At 38.5% G+C, this 18,583-nt stretch overlaps 1 protein-coding gene across 50 annotated transcripts in view; it reads right to left on the reverse strand.

Annotated features, from left to right (window-relative positions):
- TTN (titin) overlaps positions 1-18,583 on the reverse strand; it is a 276,437-nt gene that overhangs the window by 92,513 nt on the left and 165,341 nt on the right. For all 50 annotated transcript variants that reach the window (XM_086360782.1, XM_086360507.1, XM_086360734.1 and 47 more), the window contains 26 exons: positions 18,157-18,435; positions 17,639-17,914; positions 17,369-17,508; positions 16,721-16,847; positions 16,365-16,628; positions 15,787-16,053; positions 15,390-15,653; positions 15,161-15,300; positions 14,868-14,994; positions 14,483-14,749; positions 14,102-14,368; positions 12,899-13,165; positions 12,668-12,807; positions 12,132-12,258; positions 11,182-11,324; positions 7,299-7,422; positions 6,317-6,583; positions 4,374-4,471; positions 3,253-3,421; positions 2,897-3,163; positions 2,529-2,795; positions 2,161-2,439; positions 1,661-2,069; positions 1,430-1,554; positions 1,059-1,325; positions 46-315 (listed from right to left, as the gene is read on the reverse strand). In XM_086360782.1, coding sequence (XP_086216908.1) covers positions 46-315; positions 1,059-1,325; positions 1,430-1,554; positions 1,661-2,069; positions 2,161-2,439; positions 2,529-2,795; positions 2,897-3,163; positions 3,253-3,421; positions 4,374-4,471; positions 6,317-6,583; positions 7,299-7,422; positions 11,182-11,324; positions 12,132-12,258; positions 12,668-12,807; positions 12,899-13,165; positions 14,102-14,368; positions 14,483-14,749; positions 14,868-14,994; positions 15,161-15,300; positions 15,390-15,653; positions 15,787-16,053; positions 16,365-16,628; positions 16,721-16,847; positions 17,369-17,508; positions 17,639-17,914; positions 18,157-18,435 — 5,637 coding nt within the window. The remainder of the gene's footprint in view (positions 1-45; positions 316-1,058; positions 1,326-1,429; positions 1,555-1,660; positions 2,070-2,160; positions 2,440-2,528; positions 2,796-2,896; positions 3,164-3,252; positions 3,422-4,373; positions 4,472-6,316; positions 6,584-7,298; positions 7,423-11,181; positions 11,325-12,131; positions 12,259-12,667; positions 12,808-12,898; positions 13,166-14,101; positions 14,369-14,482; positions 14,750-14,867; positions 14,995-15,160; positions 15,301-15,389; positions 15,654-15,786; positions 16,054-16,364; positions 16,629-16,720; positions 16,848-17,368; positions 17,509-17,638; positions 17,915-18,156; positions 18,436-18,583) is intronic.

The raw sequence follows: 18,583 nt of genomic DNA on the forward strand, positions 1-18,583 counted from the left end.
TTAGTTGTGCGTTGCCAGTAAAGTCCAAGTGACTCAAGGGCTTACCAATAACTTTTAAATTGATGAATCCTTCTGCTTTTCCATGTTTGTTCTGAAGCACAACTTTATACCTTCCTTTGTCTTCTTTCTTGGCTTTAAAAATTCTGAAGGAAGTTTGTTCAGCTGTGGTATCAACTGTTTTTGAAGACAGGGGTTCATTTTCTTTAAACCACTCAGCTTCTGCTTTGGGGTAGGCATCGTAGGGCACCACCATCGTCAGAGGCTGGCCAACATCAACCACCAGGTCTTGGTCAGCTGTCTTGATTTTAGGTGCAGCTAGTGAGAAAAATCACATGTGAATGTTCTGGAGTGCTTTATTGTAGCCCAGAGATGCCCTAGCTGTTTTACTATGCATTCATCAGCAAATACTAGTTACATAACCTTGGAAGCATATCACAGTAACTTCACAGTGGAGAGAACACTAGCTGACTTTGCGTTCTCAACAGCTTACTTGACAAATTATCAGACTCTGAAGAACAGAGGATTAAGGATGATATGAAACCATAAAATCTCCATTCTTTGCTGTTAATAATATCAGGCCTAAATGTAGTGCATAAAACATGCTTTTTGTTTTATACAGAGTAGGCACCTCATACTTAGTTCAAGATAAATCAGACAAACTTGTTGTTATGTACAAGAGGTGTATTAATGGCTTTTTCAAAATGTCAGCCTACAGGGATGTCTTAGAAGCCTGGGTCAGAATAAGAACAGACCTAAGGGGCCCCACAGGGACTTGGAAAGTACAAAAGAATAGGGCTGGCTCTAGGCCTGGGTTTGCTGGGGAGACTCACAGGGCAATAGGTTAATTCTAGGAGTTAATGAACAGCTGCCACATACCAGGAACTGTGCTGGGTTTTGGCAAGTAAAGAGCAAGGGTCTTGGTGGTAAGAGGAATAAGAATAGTTAACATGTGGACAGGGCTTAGTAGGAATAAAAGGGTCTCACAACTATGAAGTCTGAAACCAGCACAGTATCTGTAGTCTTAGAAGGCTATCTGAAGATACAAGAAAGGGACTTACCTGCCAGTTCAAGCTTAGCTCTGGCTTCTTTGTCTTTGGCAATAAACCTGTATTCGCCCTGGTCACGGGGCTTGATGTCGCAAATCTGTAGCCTGTGTATCTTTCCTTCACTCATCATCTGGTGTTTGTCACCCTGGACGATAATCATGTTGTTTTTGAGCCACTGGACTTCCACCTTATCTTTGTTGAGCTCAGCTAAAAAGACAACATCAGCACCAGGGGCTTCAAGGATGTCTTGGGGAGGTCTGATGATCTCAACAGGGATTTCTGAAAAGAAAATGTGAAATAAATACAAACATGTTTGTATTGGGATTAACAACATTTGAAGACTGGTGCTAATATTAAACATCGTCCTTTCATTTAATAGGTACCTTCCACAAAAAGTCTAGCTCGAGACTTCCTGTCGTCTACTCCACAAGCATATTCACATTCATCATCCAGCCTGCAGTCTTTTATAATGAGTCTATGTATACTGCCATCTTTTTCAAATTTGTATCTAAAAGAAGAGATTGAATTATTGGTTAGCTTTCATAAGGACCACTATATTGCCAAACATGTATATGTGTATATAGCTAAGAAGAGATTGAGATGTTCTCACATACTTTTTGCCTTCTTTAATTTCTCTCCCATTTCTGTACCATTTTACATTTGCTTTCTCTCTGGAGAGCTGGCAGGAGAAGATGGCATCGTCAAACTCAGTGACTGTCTGGTCTTCAAGGTGTTCCACAAATTCTGTAGGGGCTTCTATGATGAGAAGCTCAGCAACAGATTTATCTTGTCCCGCAGTGACAACATATTCACCCTCATCTGGGAAGCCACAATCTTTAATGATTAGAGAGTGCTTATATTTGTCAATTCTATATAAGACACGGTTGTCAAAAGCCACTTCTTCTCCATTTTTGGTCCATTTCAATGTGACGTTGAGCCGGTTCACCTTACACCAGAATGTGACAGATTTCTTCTCCATTGTTTCAATATCTTTAAGAGGCTCAATGATCCTAAGATCTTCCTCTGTTGGAAAGGAGAAGAAGAATGTGGATTTTAGCTGTTCTCATAATAGAAACTGATTTTTAAAATCTCTGATGTCAAATAAGTGACTTACCTTCTACTATTAGATTGGCTGCACTCTTAACATTTTCACCTCTGTGATTGGTCAGAGACACATTATAGTTGGCTTGATCATCTAACTGCGCGTTTCTAATTCTGAGAGTGTAGACCAGGTCTTTTTGGAGAATAATGTATTTCGAACTATCAAATATGGCTTCGTCATTTCTGAACCATTTGGCTTTGGCACCTTCGGTGTTGACCTCACAGTTAAAGACGACTTCTTGTTGTTCCTTCACACGGGTGTCCTTCAGAGGAACTATAATCCTGAGTTTTTCTGAAAGCAATCAGCAAGACTTTCTAGTATGAAGGACCAAAGTGGTAGATGCAAATGTAAGTAAATTCAAGAAGCACAAACGCACTTACCAATTACAGTCAAGTGAGCTGCTGCTCTGGCGGCCCCAACCATGACTACATAAGTGCCCATATCTTGTAATGTGGCGTCTTTCACAACTAGAACCCTCTTTTTGCCATCAGCAATGACATCATATTTATCTCCAGATTCAAGAGTCTTATCATCTCTCTTCCACTGGACTTCAAAGTTTTCCTTTGATATAGAGCAGACAAATTCAGCCTTTTCTCCTTCAAGTATTTCAAGGTTTTGAGGCTTTGAGATAAATTCAGCAGCAAGTTCTGGAAAGAAAAAGTTGCAAGATATTGAAAACTTTAGCATTTCTACCTTGAATGCAACAAGCATGATTTTCTTAAAATAGCATTCACTGTAATTTTCTTACCATGAACTTTGACTTTGCCATCAGTTCGAGAGCTTGGGAGTCGGCAGTTATAGTTGCCAGCATCTTCCAGGTGAGCATTCTGAATGATCAGGATTCTCTTTCGTCCATCAGTAAGTATTTCGTATCTTCCTGTTTCAATGATCTCTTCATCCCCTTTGTACCAAGTCACTTCTGCTCCAGGCTTGGAGACCTCACAAACCAGTTTTACAGTGTCTGTTTCACTAACCTCAATGTTGGCAAGATTTTTTGTAAAGACAGCTTCTTCTTCTGCAAGAAGAATTTTTTAAAAAATGAATTAAACTGGAGTTTTTTTCCCCCAACACATATACTTCTGCAGAGAAAGGCTTCACTCTTACCCAGAACTGTCAGCATGCCAGAAGTTCTTGCTGTCCGTACTTCACAGGAATATTCTGCTTCATCATCCAGTAGACATTTGTTGATAACAAGAATGCGGACTGCTCCCTTAGATATGATGTCGTATTTTTTGCCCTTTTTAATTTCAGCACCATCTTTAAACCAATGAACCTTTATTTAAGATAAACAAATACCTTTATCAGTTTTCTTATTCCTTCACATGTATGTCCTTGAGAGGAACTATGATCCTAAGCTCTTCTAAAAGCAGTCAGTAAGACCTAATATTATTAAGAAGAACTAAAGTGATAAATATAACCAAACCCCCCAAAACAAGAACAAACTTCACAATTATGTGAACAGCTGTGACACTGCTATCAGGTATTAAAAATAATGGGATCATATAAGTGTGGAGTCATAGAGGGCTTTGGATTTCATGCAGACCAACTCCTTTGTTTTCCAAATGTGTAAACTGAGACTTAAAGTTGACTCTCCTATGGTAGTTAACAGAGAAGGCAATGGCACCCCACTCCAGTACTCTTGCCTGGAAAATCCCATGGATGGAGGAGCCTGGTAGGCTGTAGTCCATGGGATCGCTAGGAGTCGGACACGACTGAGCGACTTCACTTTCCCTTTTCCCTTTCATGCACTGGAGAAGGAAATGGCAAGCCACTCCAGTGTTCTTGCCTGGAGAATCCCAGGGACGGGGGAGCCTGGTGGGCTGCTGTCTCTGGGGTCGCACAGAGTCGGACACGACTGAAGCGACTTAGCATAGCATAGCATAGCATGGTAGTTAATGGCTACCAGGAGTATTTAGTTGAGAGATAGGACATTGCTGATATTTGATTGTTTTTAACTTAAGAAAAATCTCTCTCCTATGGTTCAAATTAATTATATCTAAATGCCCTGATTGTAAATCCAGCATTTTTCAAGTAATAGCAAGTGAATACTACTAAGAGAACAATTAAATCAAGTATGTTTGTCATACGAGAGAAAAAACCATTAATCTAAAAGTAAAATGATTAGAGATAGGTTTGGTTCACTTTTTTTTTTCTTCTCATTTTGGCTGACCAAAAGTAAACAAATTTACTGGCGAACACAAGTTAGCAACCACACAATCACAGACCTTGGCGTTTTCTCGGGAAATTTCACACTCAAATCGGGCCATTTCTTTTTCTTTAACTCGAAGGTCAGTGAGTGGTCTTAAGAATTCCACATGAGGAGCTGTAAGAGAAGGTCAGAATTCAAAATGAGGTTTCTAGAAATTCATTCTGACATTACTATAGTGCATATTAAGAAAAAGTGAGTCTTTTTGCAGGCTTTTTCATATTAGGCTACCACTGATTTGCAAGTCACTTGGAGCTGCCATTCAGTTGTGATGCTTTGCATTTTACACATCTCTGTAGTTTTTATAAAATTATGTAGCATATTATATGCCCAACTAATTCTTCCTATCACCAGCTTAGTTCTTCTGAATGATAGCTGGAAGGAAAAATCTTCATTGATACTTCTCCAGAGTTGAAAGTTGATATTGTCAAAGAAAATACCAGTAGCAAAGAATCATTATCTTATTTAAGGCAGGCAGAATAATCTTTGAGAAATTAGAAGAATTCAATTGTAGTACAGCTTGGAGAGCTATGGCCAGTCTTGTCTATAGCTAAGAGGCATAAGTCTGCAATTGAAATCATATACGTTCAGCTTTTTTGGTGTGTCAGCTTCAAATAAGTCAAATATAAGGCATAAAGTTCATTAGTGCAACTAAGCAACAAGCTTTGAGTGGGAGGGGGTGATTCTTTTATATATATATATATATTTATAGTTTTATTTCTCTCCAGAATTAAGTTGGTGGATTTATAGGATTGAAGAGCTGCCAACATGTCCTTCCTTTTTCCAGGGCTCTTTGTGAGTCCTTCCCAAGATGACCTTTCTTGATCAGTGAGATTCTGGGACACAAGTGCTGGCTAATAGGCTTGAAGATATGCTCATTGTAGCTGAGCCTTCTTGGAGTGGAGACAAAGTAGAGGACAGAGAAGAAGGTGACCCAAGAAGCTATTCTGTCTTAAGTGAAAGTAGAGCAACCACAATGTGGAAAGAATGAAACTGACTAAGATGCATGGAAGCACAATCAAAGCCATTACGAGCTGTTAACAGATGGGAAGCAACTAAACCAAACAGCAAGTGTATTGTTTTCTAATTCCACACAAGAATTAAAAAATGGGCTTGATTCTTTAAAAATAAAACTGTTTTCCATGCTAGGGCAGGGACTACCCTAGTTTGCAGAGTGCAGAAAGTAAGCTTGATGGATTAGGCATGGTAGGGGTGTGTGTGGGGGGTGCCCACATATCTTAAGGTGAGTAAATAGCAAATACTACACAAAAATAAAGACACTCTAAAAAAGTTACCGCTCGACCAATGAATGAATGAAAAAAATGAGCCAGCATGTGGCATTTTGAAAAAAGATGTTATATTTTCCACCAGAGAAAGAAATAAGGGTAAAAACCATTAGTGCTCTCTTCACTTATAGGACTCAATCCAGGCTCCACTCCATCTTCTTTTCCGTTCTTCTTCTCAGAGACAGCTTTATGTGAATGGGTTTTATCACACTACAGCAGACCTCTGGGGTGCTCCTTTTCAAACTGAAGTTTCAAGCTCATTTTCTAGTGGTTTCTCACACCTGAGAATTCATTTTCCTTCCAAGTGGAACTTGTTTTCATTTCCTTTCCTTTTTTTTTTTTTTTTTTCTGACTCCCTTCTTGTCTTTTTAAGTTTAAATTGTCCTTATCTGTATTGGGATATTCCTGCAGTAGGCTTACTCCACATAGGCAAAGAGCACATCTGCTCATTACTCAGTGAGAAGCATAGCAAAAAGTGATCACTCTGCCTTTCTCAGACCAGATATAGCAGAAGGACAGTTCTTTTTTTAAACACATAAAAGATCATGTTACATTAGTACCAATAATGTAAGTCTCCAAGAAATGCAGTTAGGCCAAGAAGGGCATGCAAAAAGTGGTTTTGTTGTTCTTATCAAAGAGTTACAAGTGAAAAGTCCTGTGTAAGAAGAATACTTACGCACGACATTCAGGTTACAAGAAGTCTTAAAATCCTTAGCGTCACAAGTGTATGTCTTAATATCCTCTGGGGTACAGCCGTGTATAATAAGTTTTCTGACTCTACCATCGGCAACAATCTCATACTTCTTGCTTTTGAGAATTTCTGTCCCGTTTTTGAACCATTTCACCTTAGCATTTTCTCGGGATACTTCACACTCCAATACCGCTGTGGCTTCCTCTTCGACCGTCTGGTCCTCAAGAGGCTTAGTGAATTCAACTGGGGGTTCTGAAAGAATCATACTAATTAGCCAAACTTCTCCAAGAGTTTCAGCACCTCCTCAATTCTCCTCTTGTATCTCGAGGGCTTTTCTGTTTTTAAGTTTCATTTGTAAGTTTTGATTCCACCTGGATGTTTTCCTCTAATAATGATGTTTCATCATTATTTTTATATACAGAGGAAAAGCAAAGAATATGAAACAACAAGGAAATAATAGCCAACTCTTGGTTAAGAGAGTGATAGGTACCCATTGATAATGAGATTTCCTCCAACTGTTTACTGAATGCAATAAAAACAGTGGGATGGAAAAAGGAAGTGAAACCTATTCTAGCCAAGTTTGGTTTTTTTTTTTTTTTAAGTTAAATTTTGGTCTAATTTTGTTAGGCCAAAAAGTAAAATTAGCCTTTCTGATATTCGGTGGATTTGAGAGATCTGTGAAGTAAAGTGAAGTGAAGTCACTCAGTCATGTCTGACTGTTTGTGACCCCATGGATTGTATGTAGCCTCCCAGGCTCCTCCGTCCATGGAATTTTCCAGGCAAGAGTACTGGAGTGGGTTGCCATTTCCTCCTTGGGATCGAACCCAAATCTCCCACATTGCAGGCAGACACTTTACTGTCTGACCACCAGGTGGTACTTATCATATACAGATAGTTAAGAGTTGGCATTATTTAAGAAACTCTGTATTATACATGTTTTTAAACAAATAAGCTGTGTGATTATTACCTTTCACAAAGAGTTTGGCTTGCGTTTTGAAATCTTTTGCTACTAGTTGGACTTCTCCAGCATCTTCTAATTTTACATCCCTCAAAGTAAGTGTATGAACTCTTCCTTCTGAACGCATAACCACCTAGTTTTTTTTGGGAAAAAAGAAAAAAGTTCAGTTTAAGGATATATGAATGGTAACTAGATTTATCACAGTGATCATTTTGAAATCTACAGAAATAAGAATCACTATGTTGTGTATCAGGAATTAATATAGTGTTATAGGTCAATTATAGTTCAAAAACAAAAACAAAAAAACCCAACAAACTCATAGAAGAAGAGATCAGATCTTTGTTTAGCTGGGTGGGGTGGTGGGGAGAGGCTAATTGGATGAACTGATCAAAAGGTAGAAAATTCTTGTTAAAGATAAATAAGTACTAGGGATGTAATGTACTACAACATAACAGATATAATTAACATTGCCGTATGTTATATATGAAGGTTGTTAAGAAGGTAAATCCTAAGAGTTCTTAACCACAGGACAAAATTTTTTGCTTTATCTTTAATATGAGATGAGTGCTCACAAAACATTGTGGTAATCATTTCATGATACACATAAGCCAAATTATTATGCTGTACATTTTAAACTTATACAGTGCTGTATGTCAATTATATATCAATACAACTGGAATAAAAAAGAATATACAAAATAACATTCCTCTGTCTCTCTCTACTCACACACACACACACACACACACATATGTAGGTACATTTAGTTCATTCAGGTAAAGAGTCTGAAATAGTGCTTTCCAAAATGCTTTATAGTAATTTGTATAGCATATATGTATTTGAAAATAATTTAAACCAATAGTTTGGAATCTTTTGAGGACATTTTAGGTTTGTATAGTTTGCAGTTACCTTTATATAATTACAGGGAGGACTTCTATGTTGAAATGCCTTGGCGAATTTATATGTGTGTAAGTATTTATATGTATACATATATATTTGACTCCATTTTACTACTGGGTTTACATATATAAAGGAAGAACTTATAATAGCTAAATCATGAAAGGAAGGGAGAAAAATGATCACATATAGTTAGCTGAAAGTTAACCTTATGTTCTAAATGCAAGGTGTTTGCCTTGCAATGAACTAGAATTCTTCCCATTTATTTAGCAACTATTTTGCAAACCAAATGTGACTAAATTAGCAATTATTTGCAAACCAAATGTGATTAAATTAGCAATTAAACATGAGTAAAATAATTTGTACAGTCTCTTAATTTTGTTAGAAAACACAAATGAAGATGTTGGCTCTTCATTTCATATATCAAAGTCATGTATTTGCACCTATGACTGGGAAAAGCAGGTGTCAGACAGAGCTATGATTGTTCACAGAGCACAGACGGATAAAGAGACTTCAGAACTAGTGAAAGCAGGAGACTACTGCGATCTTAGAGTATGAAGACAAATGCTGCCACTACCGTTAATATCTGGTTTATATTATTGTTGTAAATGCAACCTTAGGTGGTTTGAAGGGGTATCACCTGTAGGAAAATGAATTGTCAAAAAAAATACACTGGCTTGATATGGGCTGCAATTAGGTCCCATAACTGGCTTGTGCCAACTGATTATCAGGCTATAGACAGAGCTATCTTGACAGTAAATTATAAAACAACTGGCGGTTCTTCTAGTTCAACTATCCCAAATTCCTCAAGACATTGTGCCCTGTCGTAGAGATTGATTTTGCTTAAGAGTTCACTTACAGTTAAGAATAATGTAAACATTTTTATCAGTAGAACTGTTTATTATGGTGGTATAAATAAGAGAGTTAGGAATAAGGTTTCATATGAAGGTTTTTCCTTAATGAAGAGCTGGGCTATTAAAATAACTACCTTAATAATTGGGAAAGCCAAAACAAAATAAGGGAAAATAAGTAGGAAAAAGAAATTAAGATATGTTCTAGAGACACAGCTACTTATTCAAGGACATGGTGCTTGAATGGGAGAAAGATTGTTTTTGTGATGATGTTTCAGTATAAATTGTGCATTTAAAAATTTGACTGTGATTTAGGGCTATTTTTAAAAGTATCTCCCGTTCTAATCTACCAACAGATATATCTTATTTGTTGATGGTTTTATCATGTGTACACCTGAAACTAACACAACATTGTAAATGAACTATACTCCAAAAATTTCTCAAAATAAAATGGTCTAGTTTTACATTAGAACTAATAAGACTAATCTTTTAATTAAAAGCTCTTAATTTGAGCTAAAGATATGTAGTAGCAAAAGAGTAATATCATTTGTCCTTAAGCAATGTTCCTTTGGGACTTCCCTTGTGGCTCAGACAGTAAAGAATCCGCCTGCAGTGCAGGAGACTAGGTTTTAATCCCTGGGTCAAAGATCCCCTGGAGAAGGGAATGGCTACTCAGTCTGGTATTCTTGCCTGGACTATTCTATGGACAGAGGAGCCTGGCTGACTACAGTTCATGGGGTTTCAAAGAGTTGGACACAACTGAAGCGACTAACACTTTCTCTTGTGTTCCTTTATTCAAAACATGAAAGGATCTTGAAAAATCAACCAATGTTCTGCCTTTAGACATGAAACAATTAAACCACACTTAACTGGACAAATGTGTATTTTGAAAAAGCAAACTTGAAGGTGGAGATGCCTTCATCACCCAGTTCAGTATATATTGAAGACCTCACAGTGAGGACAGTTTCCTCATTTAACTTAATTCTCTTGCTGCAAATTGAATGTATGACTGTTTTCTATCCTTGGTAACAAAGGAGATTAACTGGTCATTACTGTCTGTATAGCAGGCAGATTTTATTTCCCAGATAAATGTTAACTGATTACCCTTCAATTCCTTTGTTAAAATACTACTATTTTTGTTCAAGAATAGTTGTCCAAAGGCATTTTCCTTCTAATACTTTAATCAACTTTATGGCTCTTAATTAAACTGAATCCCTTTTAAATTATATTCCTATAATTCTTAACAGTTTGATTTATATTGAAGACTTGATGCCACATTTGATAATATTTCTAAAAATACTGGAAAAAAAAGGGACATAATGGCCTGTGCTTATTTCCAACACACGTTGGATGTTTTCTATATATTTTATTTCAAGAATTCAAAAGTAATGGTGAGTTATCAAGATAATTTAAACACATGTTGTCTTAGGGAGCAAAATACATAGTTCAGTTTGGATATTGAGCTCGATACTCAATACCCACCACAAGCTAGTTACCTCCTAAAACTTCTTAAAGTATATTTGTTCATACGTGTGGCTAATCACAGAGTCCTTCTTTCTTGCCACCACCATCGGGTGCATTTTAAATAGTCCATTTGCATTCCAGAATTTGCACAGCTCAAAGCACTTGAGGGTTAAAAATAGCTTTGGAGAAATGCTTGAAGAACAGATCCACCCAGAAGTTATCTCAACTACTTGATCAACTGCCTGAAATGGAATTTCCATCCTCTCCTCTTAATCCCCTTATATGCAGAACACGAAATAGCATGGAGAGAATTCTCCATGAAACCTAATCTGTACCCTTGTACTGCACAGCAAATCAGAAAGCCTTTTTGATCCCTCCTGTCTTCAATGAATTAAACTATCATTGATCATTAATTAATGTTTGCCTTTTCTGCAAAAACCTAAAACTTGATCATACTTAAAATTTAATTTCCATTTCAATAGAAATATCATCAGGTTAAACCCGACAAAAATGAGAAGAACCCACTTTACAACATCAACAGAAATCATGCTTGAGTAGGGAAAAGAAAGGGAAGGGGAGGCAAGGGAACAGAAAGAAAGTGCAGAACAAGAGCACGCATGTCAAGATGAAAGAACCGAGGGAGAAAGAAGTGCAGGCAAGGCCACCACCCATCTGCCTCTGACCTTGTCACTGGGCTCCAGTTTCTTCCCTCTGAGGTACCATTCCACTGGGATGTCCTCGTAGGACAGCTCACAGTCGAAAGTGGCGGTCTCCCCCGCGGTCACCGTGACATCCTTCAGAGGCCTCAGGAGACCAATGACGCGGGCTGTGCGAGGGGAAGGAAGCAGCTCCCGGTGACTCATTTTGTAATTCCGAAAGGATAAATACAGATTTAGTTATTGATCTTCATGCTTTCTCCGAGGAGGAAAGAGCCACAGGACTGCCCGCTGTTCTCACTCCCATGTGAACATGGCCCCTTGGTGCTGAGAAGGGGAGAGCAGGTGGCCAGGGAGTGGGTGTCTATCTGCAGGGGCCCTTTCGTTCTGATTTGCAAGGTCAGCGAGAAGTTTGAGCTGCATCTGTTGTTCTGCCAGGCATCGAGTTCCTCTTGCTACATAAGGTATGTGACTTCCAAAATAACTAAGACTCTGATTGGGAGAGGACAAGGGCCCCTCAATCACACAGCATGTCCAATCCATAAACACTTCTGCACCTTCCAAAACTGTTAGCCTGATGCTTCCTGCCTCCCTTCCTGAGTCTGAAATGCCCACACAGCAGAGTTTTTCTTTTTTGTGTGAAAGTTGTACAGCCACTTGAAAATTTTCTTTAAGGGTCTTTAAGAGTTCTGAGTTAGACTCTCTTTTCTATGAATATTCTACTTTGAAAGAATTAGGGAGTGGGGGAGTGTGAGACTTAATTTTCTTTGGTTCAAACAGAATGGTTGATGAAATTTCCAAACTTTAGAATTTGAACCACAGGTATATGAGGATGACAAAGAAGTAAATACCAGAAAGCTAGTTTCTATACTTTAATAATGTTTTCTAATTAACTAAATAAATCTAACTAATTTCACTCACATCCAGTTGCTGTAGGAGTATACGATTCACTTTCAGCAGAAAGACATAATACTTACGTTTTACTCGGAGGTGGGCGCTAGATTTAACATTGGCAGCTTGGAAATCCACCCCTCCAGTCTGGTCCAGGCGGCAATTGTGCAAAATAAGGAAGTGTGTTTTGCCTTCTTCCTTGATCTCACATTCCTGTGTCAAAAGAGGAAAGATTCCATAGGAAGTCATCTTTGGTATTTTGGTTTGAGGATAAAATACCTTAATTAAAGGAATTTACGAGGAAAACTCTTGAGGTGACTATTTTGTGAGAGAAAGCTAACAAATATTATTCATGATGGCAATACTTATTTTATCTGCTTCATTCTACACCAACTAGCAGCATTTACAGAATATCTAGAACCTTGTACCAATGCTGGATCAAAAATAACGCAAGTGTGCCTATCTGAGCCCATTCATAGACCCTAATAGCTCTCATTGGCTTGAGTTCTGATGAACTTGATATCATGTTTTAAATGCCTTGTGTGCACTCTGACTTTTCTCCTGTCCTTTTCCTATTTCACACAGCTCCTCTGGGCATTGACAAGTTCAGAAATAGCCTTACAGGTGTTTGGAGCAGGGCCTCTCCCTTGAGTTTCCAGTTGGCGTGGATATCATCTTCCGAGATTTCGGTTTCAAAGCGGGCTGTCTCGGTCTCCATCACCTCCACGCTGTACAAGGGCCGCACCAGTTTAATTTCCCGATCTAGAAAAGTGCAGGGTCAGCATGTGTCATTAGCCTCTGGCAGAAATAACTCCAACAGCTTCAAGAGTAAAGCTTGTGGAAATTTCCTTACCCTCAATGTTAAGCTTTCCTGAGGTCTTATCTGTCCCACAGTCACAGGTGTACTGTCCAATATCTGATTTCAAGGGTTTCTTTAGGATTAGCATGCGCTTTTTGCCATCTGCCTTAATAACAGCATTTTTAGATGGCTTTATTTCCTGTCCATCTTTAAACCATTTCACTGGTGCATCCGCTTTGCTAATTTCACACTGTAGAATCACTTCATCTTTCTCTACACCAGTGTAATCTTGAAGCTTTCCTGTAAAGTATGGATCTCCCTCTGCAAGTAAAGTATAATTGAAAAAAATTCATTAACCGCCTAAGGAGATAAAAATCTCTTGGGAAGTTTAAGGGGCAGCTCACAGAAGTCTGGGTGTATTTAGAAAATGTACCATGCTTCCACTCACTTAACATGTATGTTCAAAAGTTCTCTAAAAGTTAGAAAAGGAATTGATGCCTGGGATTTATCAAGATCTCGTGAGTCTGAGTGAACTCTGGGAGTTGGTGATGGACAGGGAGGCCTGGTGTGCTGTGATTCATGGGGTCGCAAAGAGCTGGACACGACTGAGCGACTGAACTGAACTGAATCTATATTATATTTTGAAGTATTTCATTAACAGTAGTATGAAAGACACAATGAAATTTATCTTCAAATGATTATATGTTTCTCCATCATTCAGCTAAATTTTAAATTTCTTAGCAAATCTCTTATGACTAGTTTACCTGTAAGCTTTCCAGTTCACATTATTAGTTTTTCTTCTATCAATTAATAGTTTGCCTTTAATAGTCATTATACATGTTAGACTTCGTATATAATCTGCCTGAGACTAGCAGCCCAGGAAAAACAATGAGCTTTATTAACGTAAGTTCTGTGTTTCTTAGGGACTTGAAAAACATTGTTCTGAAATAATTTTGATAAAGTGAAGAGAGAGGAAGTATTTATATTCCTAATTTTAAATATGACAAGGCTCCATAATTAATTGAGTTTTAATTCTGATTTAAACTGGCTATTTTGTGAGCCTGAGTCTTTATTCCTTTAAAATCCTCATAGTTTTAGGTAAAAATATTTCAGACACAAGCCTAATAATGTATGTGGTCATTTCTTAAGGGCAGGCATTGCTTTCATGCAATTTAACACTTGAAAGATTTTACACAGTAGATACTACATACATTTCTGATGAATACAATAAAATTAAATTTTAAAAAAAGCACCTACCAAGCACAGTGAGTTTGGCTTCTGAACTTAACCCCATAGCTTCCACTTTAATTTGAGAGGTATCGTCAATAGAGAGGTTTCTGAATGTGATGGAATGGGTCTTCCCTTCATCATCCATTGAGACGAACTTGCTGGTGTGCAGGCGCTGGTCATTCTTGAACCAGCGAACACGGATGTTATCATGGGACAGCTCCACGGTAAACACAGCACTTTCCCTCTCTTTGGCTGTTACATCCTTGAGTGGGGTGAGGAATTTAAGTCGGATTCCTATCAGGAAAAAACAACAACAATTTACTAATTCCAATCCTTAAAGGAAGATATATAAAAGCAAGAATAAAAATAAAAGCGTTTAAAGGTAGCCTATTTGATAAGAATGCTTACCTTCAATGATCAGTTTGCCACTTGTATGCTGATCTTCAGCTTCAAATATGTATTTTGCTTCATCTTCAAAAGCGGCAGATTTGATCACCAGTGAATGCTTAGTACCATCTTTGATAAGCTCAATTCTGTCATCACCTGTGATTTCCTGGGTTCCTTTCAGCCAACGGTATGTTTTGGGCTCCCTGGATACTTCACATTCAAACTTAGCTTCATCTTTCTCAAAGACTTTAACGTCACTGAGAGGTGTGATGAAGATAAGTGGCAATTCTGAAAAAAAGAAAAGGGTGTGGATGAAGCCAGAATATGCTTCCAGTCATCAGTTCTGGGTCTCAAAAGGAAGCCTTGCAAAGAAAATACAAAAGGGTGGCTGGCAAGCAGAACGTACCTTTCACTTTCAGATTGGCTGCGGATTTAGCATTGGCAGCTTGGAAGGAGACCTTGCCTGTCATGTCCAGCCGGCAGTTATAAAGGACCAGAATATGCTTCTTCCCATCTTCAATGATCTCACAGTCCTGTTTGGAGTGAGGTGAGGAGGAAAGAGAAAGAAAAACATCATTTTCATAACTGGTTATTCCTACAAATAATCAAGAGATTTTATACCAGAAATGTACCCATCTTTCACCACTGAGCAAGCAAGCGCCCCACCCCTACCTATGTGATCAGATCATTGCGACTTACAGGGGAAGCAGTTAAAGGCTCTCCTTTTAGCTTCCACTGTCCATGGACATCTGGTTCAGAAAGTTCGATTTCAAAGCGAGCTGTTTCACCCACAAACACTTCTACTCCATATAGAGGCTTTTCCACTTTTATTAGTCGGGCTGAAATTTATACAGAGTTTTGTAAGAATGACTGAACAAAGCAATCACAGATTCATATGGGGTACCTTTAGAAATTATGTGTAACTCACCCTCAACAGTGACGTTTGCTTTTGTCGTGTCTGTGCCACAGTCACACACGTATTCGCCTTTGTCCTTCAGATCTGCCTTTTTGATTTTTAAGATGCGGCGCAGGCCATCTGCCTTGATGGAGTGTTTGGGTGAAGGTAGGAGCTCTTCCCCATCTTTGAACCATTTCACCGGCACGTCTTTGCTCACTTCACACCTGAGAACAATCTCGTCCTTCTCGACTCCTGTCTTGTCATGCAATTTCACAGTGAAGTAGGGGTCAGCCTCTGTAAGGGACATTTGGCAGATGATCAGAGAACGTCAAAGTGAAATTAAAGGGTTACACATTGCAAAATGTTAACTGTTACCCACTCCCACCATCCAAAAGTCAGCTCTCTGGTTATAGCTGGTCATATTTACCTATGACCTTCAGGTTTGCTGTGGAGCTGAGGTCCTTAACCTGGGCTTTGATCTGGGATATATCATCCATTGTCACTTCTCTCATTTCCAGCTTGTGAGTCTTGCCCTCCGAGGAGATGAGTACAGTCCTGCTCGTGTGGAGTTTGGCATCATTTTTGAACCAGACCACATGCATTTTTTCATGAGAAAGTTCACAGACAAAAGTCGCTGTTTCACCTTCTTTCACTGTCTGATCTTCAAGAGGTGATATGAATTTCAGTCTTATACCTGCAATACAAGGTAATATGCTCAGAAATACAATTTACCTTCAGAAATATTCCACTTTGCCTGGCAAAAAGAATCTTTCACATAGCATTTATTGAGTCACCTTTTCAAAAGGATCTATCCTCCATTAAAAAAAAATTAAGGGGCTTGTTTTGATGGCAATGTGAAAATAAAGTTGTGGGGCTGATGGTCACTTACAGCTATTAAAACCTGGTGTTCCTTTTTTTTTTTTTTTTCCTGATGTTCTGTATGTAAAGTCAGATATTCATGTGCCTAACTATAGGATGTTAGAGTCAGAGCTCACCAGCTCTTACCTGTAACAAATAATCGTGCTGAGGTCTTCTTGCCCTCCACTTCAGCAGTATAGACTCCTTCGTCATCAAACTGAGAATTATTGATGACAAGAATGTGTTTCTTTCCATCAGTAATGATATCAAACTTGTCCGATGACTTGATTATATCAGGTCCTTTAGACCATATAACATTTGCCTCTCGAGTGAGGACACATTCAAATCGAGCCTGTCGCTTTTCTGGGACTGTGACATCCTTCAGGGGCACAGCAAAGTCAAGTTCGATTTCTGGAAGGCAAACGTTAAGAATGAGGCTTTTCAGAATGCAGGGGGCTGTCAGATGAAGTTGAGCCCACTCCATGAGTTCCAAAGGCCCATACCTTTCACTGTCAGAATGGCAGTCGTGACTGCATTCAGCGCCTGGTAAAGAACTTCACCAGCTTGGTCCAGTTTGACGTTATGCAAAGTCAAGAAGCGTTTTCCACCTTCTGCCTTGATCTCACATGTCTGAAAAAGGATAGTTTTAGTTAGCATTTGAATGGGATAGATTGTTTCAGATACAGATGTCTATAGAGCCATAAAATAACTGTAATACTACTAATGAAAATAAAGTACATTGTCATAAACATTTTTTAAAAATTGCTGAGCTGTCTACAAATAGTGCATCAAATTTCTTCCCCTCTTTGAGACTTTAGAAGCCAGAAATAATTCCATCATTACTGAACCAAATCCGAGTGTCACAATCAGTTATAGAATGTAGTCATATAGAATATTTTTTATTGATGTATAGTTGACTTACAATGTAGTGTTTATCACAGGATGCTGAATATAGTTCCCTGTGCTACATTGTAGGATCTGTGGTTTACTCATTTTATATATAATAGTTTGTGTCTGCTAACCCTAAACTCCCACACTCCCTCTCTCCCTTGACAACCACTAGTCTCTTTTCTATGTCTGTGAGACTTTCTGTTTTGTAGACAGGTTCATTTGTGTATATGATTAACAACTTAAAAGAAGAAATTACTCACAGGTGAGGGTCTTAGAAGTTCTCCCTTCAGTTTCCATTGTCCAGGAACGTCTACTTCCGAGATTTCTGCATCAAAGCTTGCACTTTCTTTCTCATAAATGGTAACATCCTCTATTGGCTTAAGCAATTCAACTTCACGTTCTGTATTGGTAAAGGATGAAAAACCATCAGGCGTTAAACAATCTAATGACACTTTTGTGAGTGTACCTGTGTATATTATTTTGCCTTGGGCACATACAAAATTCAAGAATAGATGGTAAGATTTTTATACCTCCAATTGTCAGCTTTGCAGGGTATCTTTTCCCTTCAATTTCCACTGCATATTCATCAACATCTTCTGGCATAGCATTTTTAACTTTGAGGTGTATATGATTTCCATCTCTTATTATCTCAGTCTTATCAGTTGGTTCCAAGGGGATTTCATCATATCCTTTGTACCACTTAATGTTTGGAGTATCCTTTGCTATAACACAGGTGAAAACAGCTGTCCCTTTGGGTTTCACATGCTGATCTCGTATGGGTTTCACCAGCCAGTCTCTAATGACTTCTGTATGATAAAAGAGGTCAGAAAAGATAATTATGATCTGAATAAGCAATACAAAAACTTCCTTAGTAAATTTCAGAAATAGCAAAAAATTCTCAAAACTGGACATAATTAGTCTGCTATGATTTGATATTCTCCCTGTTAGGTAAGGTGTAAGACTGCTGATATTCTGATACTGGAAATTGAAGATCTCGCTTCTCTTTTCTTAATAGTAAGTAGAACTTATTTCCCAGCGAAGTACTGACCTACTACTTTCACGCAGGATGAGCACTCCAGGTTGTTGGCATTTTCCACAGTCACTGTGTATGTCCCAGCGTCGGAATCATCTGCATCATTGATGGTCAGAGCCCGCAACAAGCCGATGACGCCGGGCACAATTTTGCCGGGTTTCTCCACGACAATCTTGCCATCCTTCCTCCAGACCACGTCACGTTCTTTGTTTAACTCACAGCTTAAGTACAGTGGCTGTCCTTTGACCACTGTGACTTCCTCTTCAAGCGTTTTTACAAAACGCACGGGAAGTTCTATGGAGAATTGCGATATTAAGAAGTGGCAGAGACTTTTCAATACATACAATATTTTCATTGAGATAAAACTTGGGAATAAATTTTGTTTAAGGGGCAATAAAAATTGCTACGGAGGTTTACTGTGTTAACACTTCATGGGGGCCAT

This window comes from Bos grunniens, chromosome 2, assembly GCF_055505025.1.
Source record: "Bos grunniens cultivar Pamir isolate PY7600 chromosome 2, Bosgru_T2T1.0, whole genome shotgun sequence".
Lineage (NCBI taxonomy): Eukaryota > Metazoa > Chordata > Mammalia > Artiodactyla > Bovidae > Bos > Bos grunniens.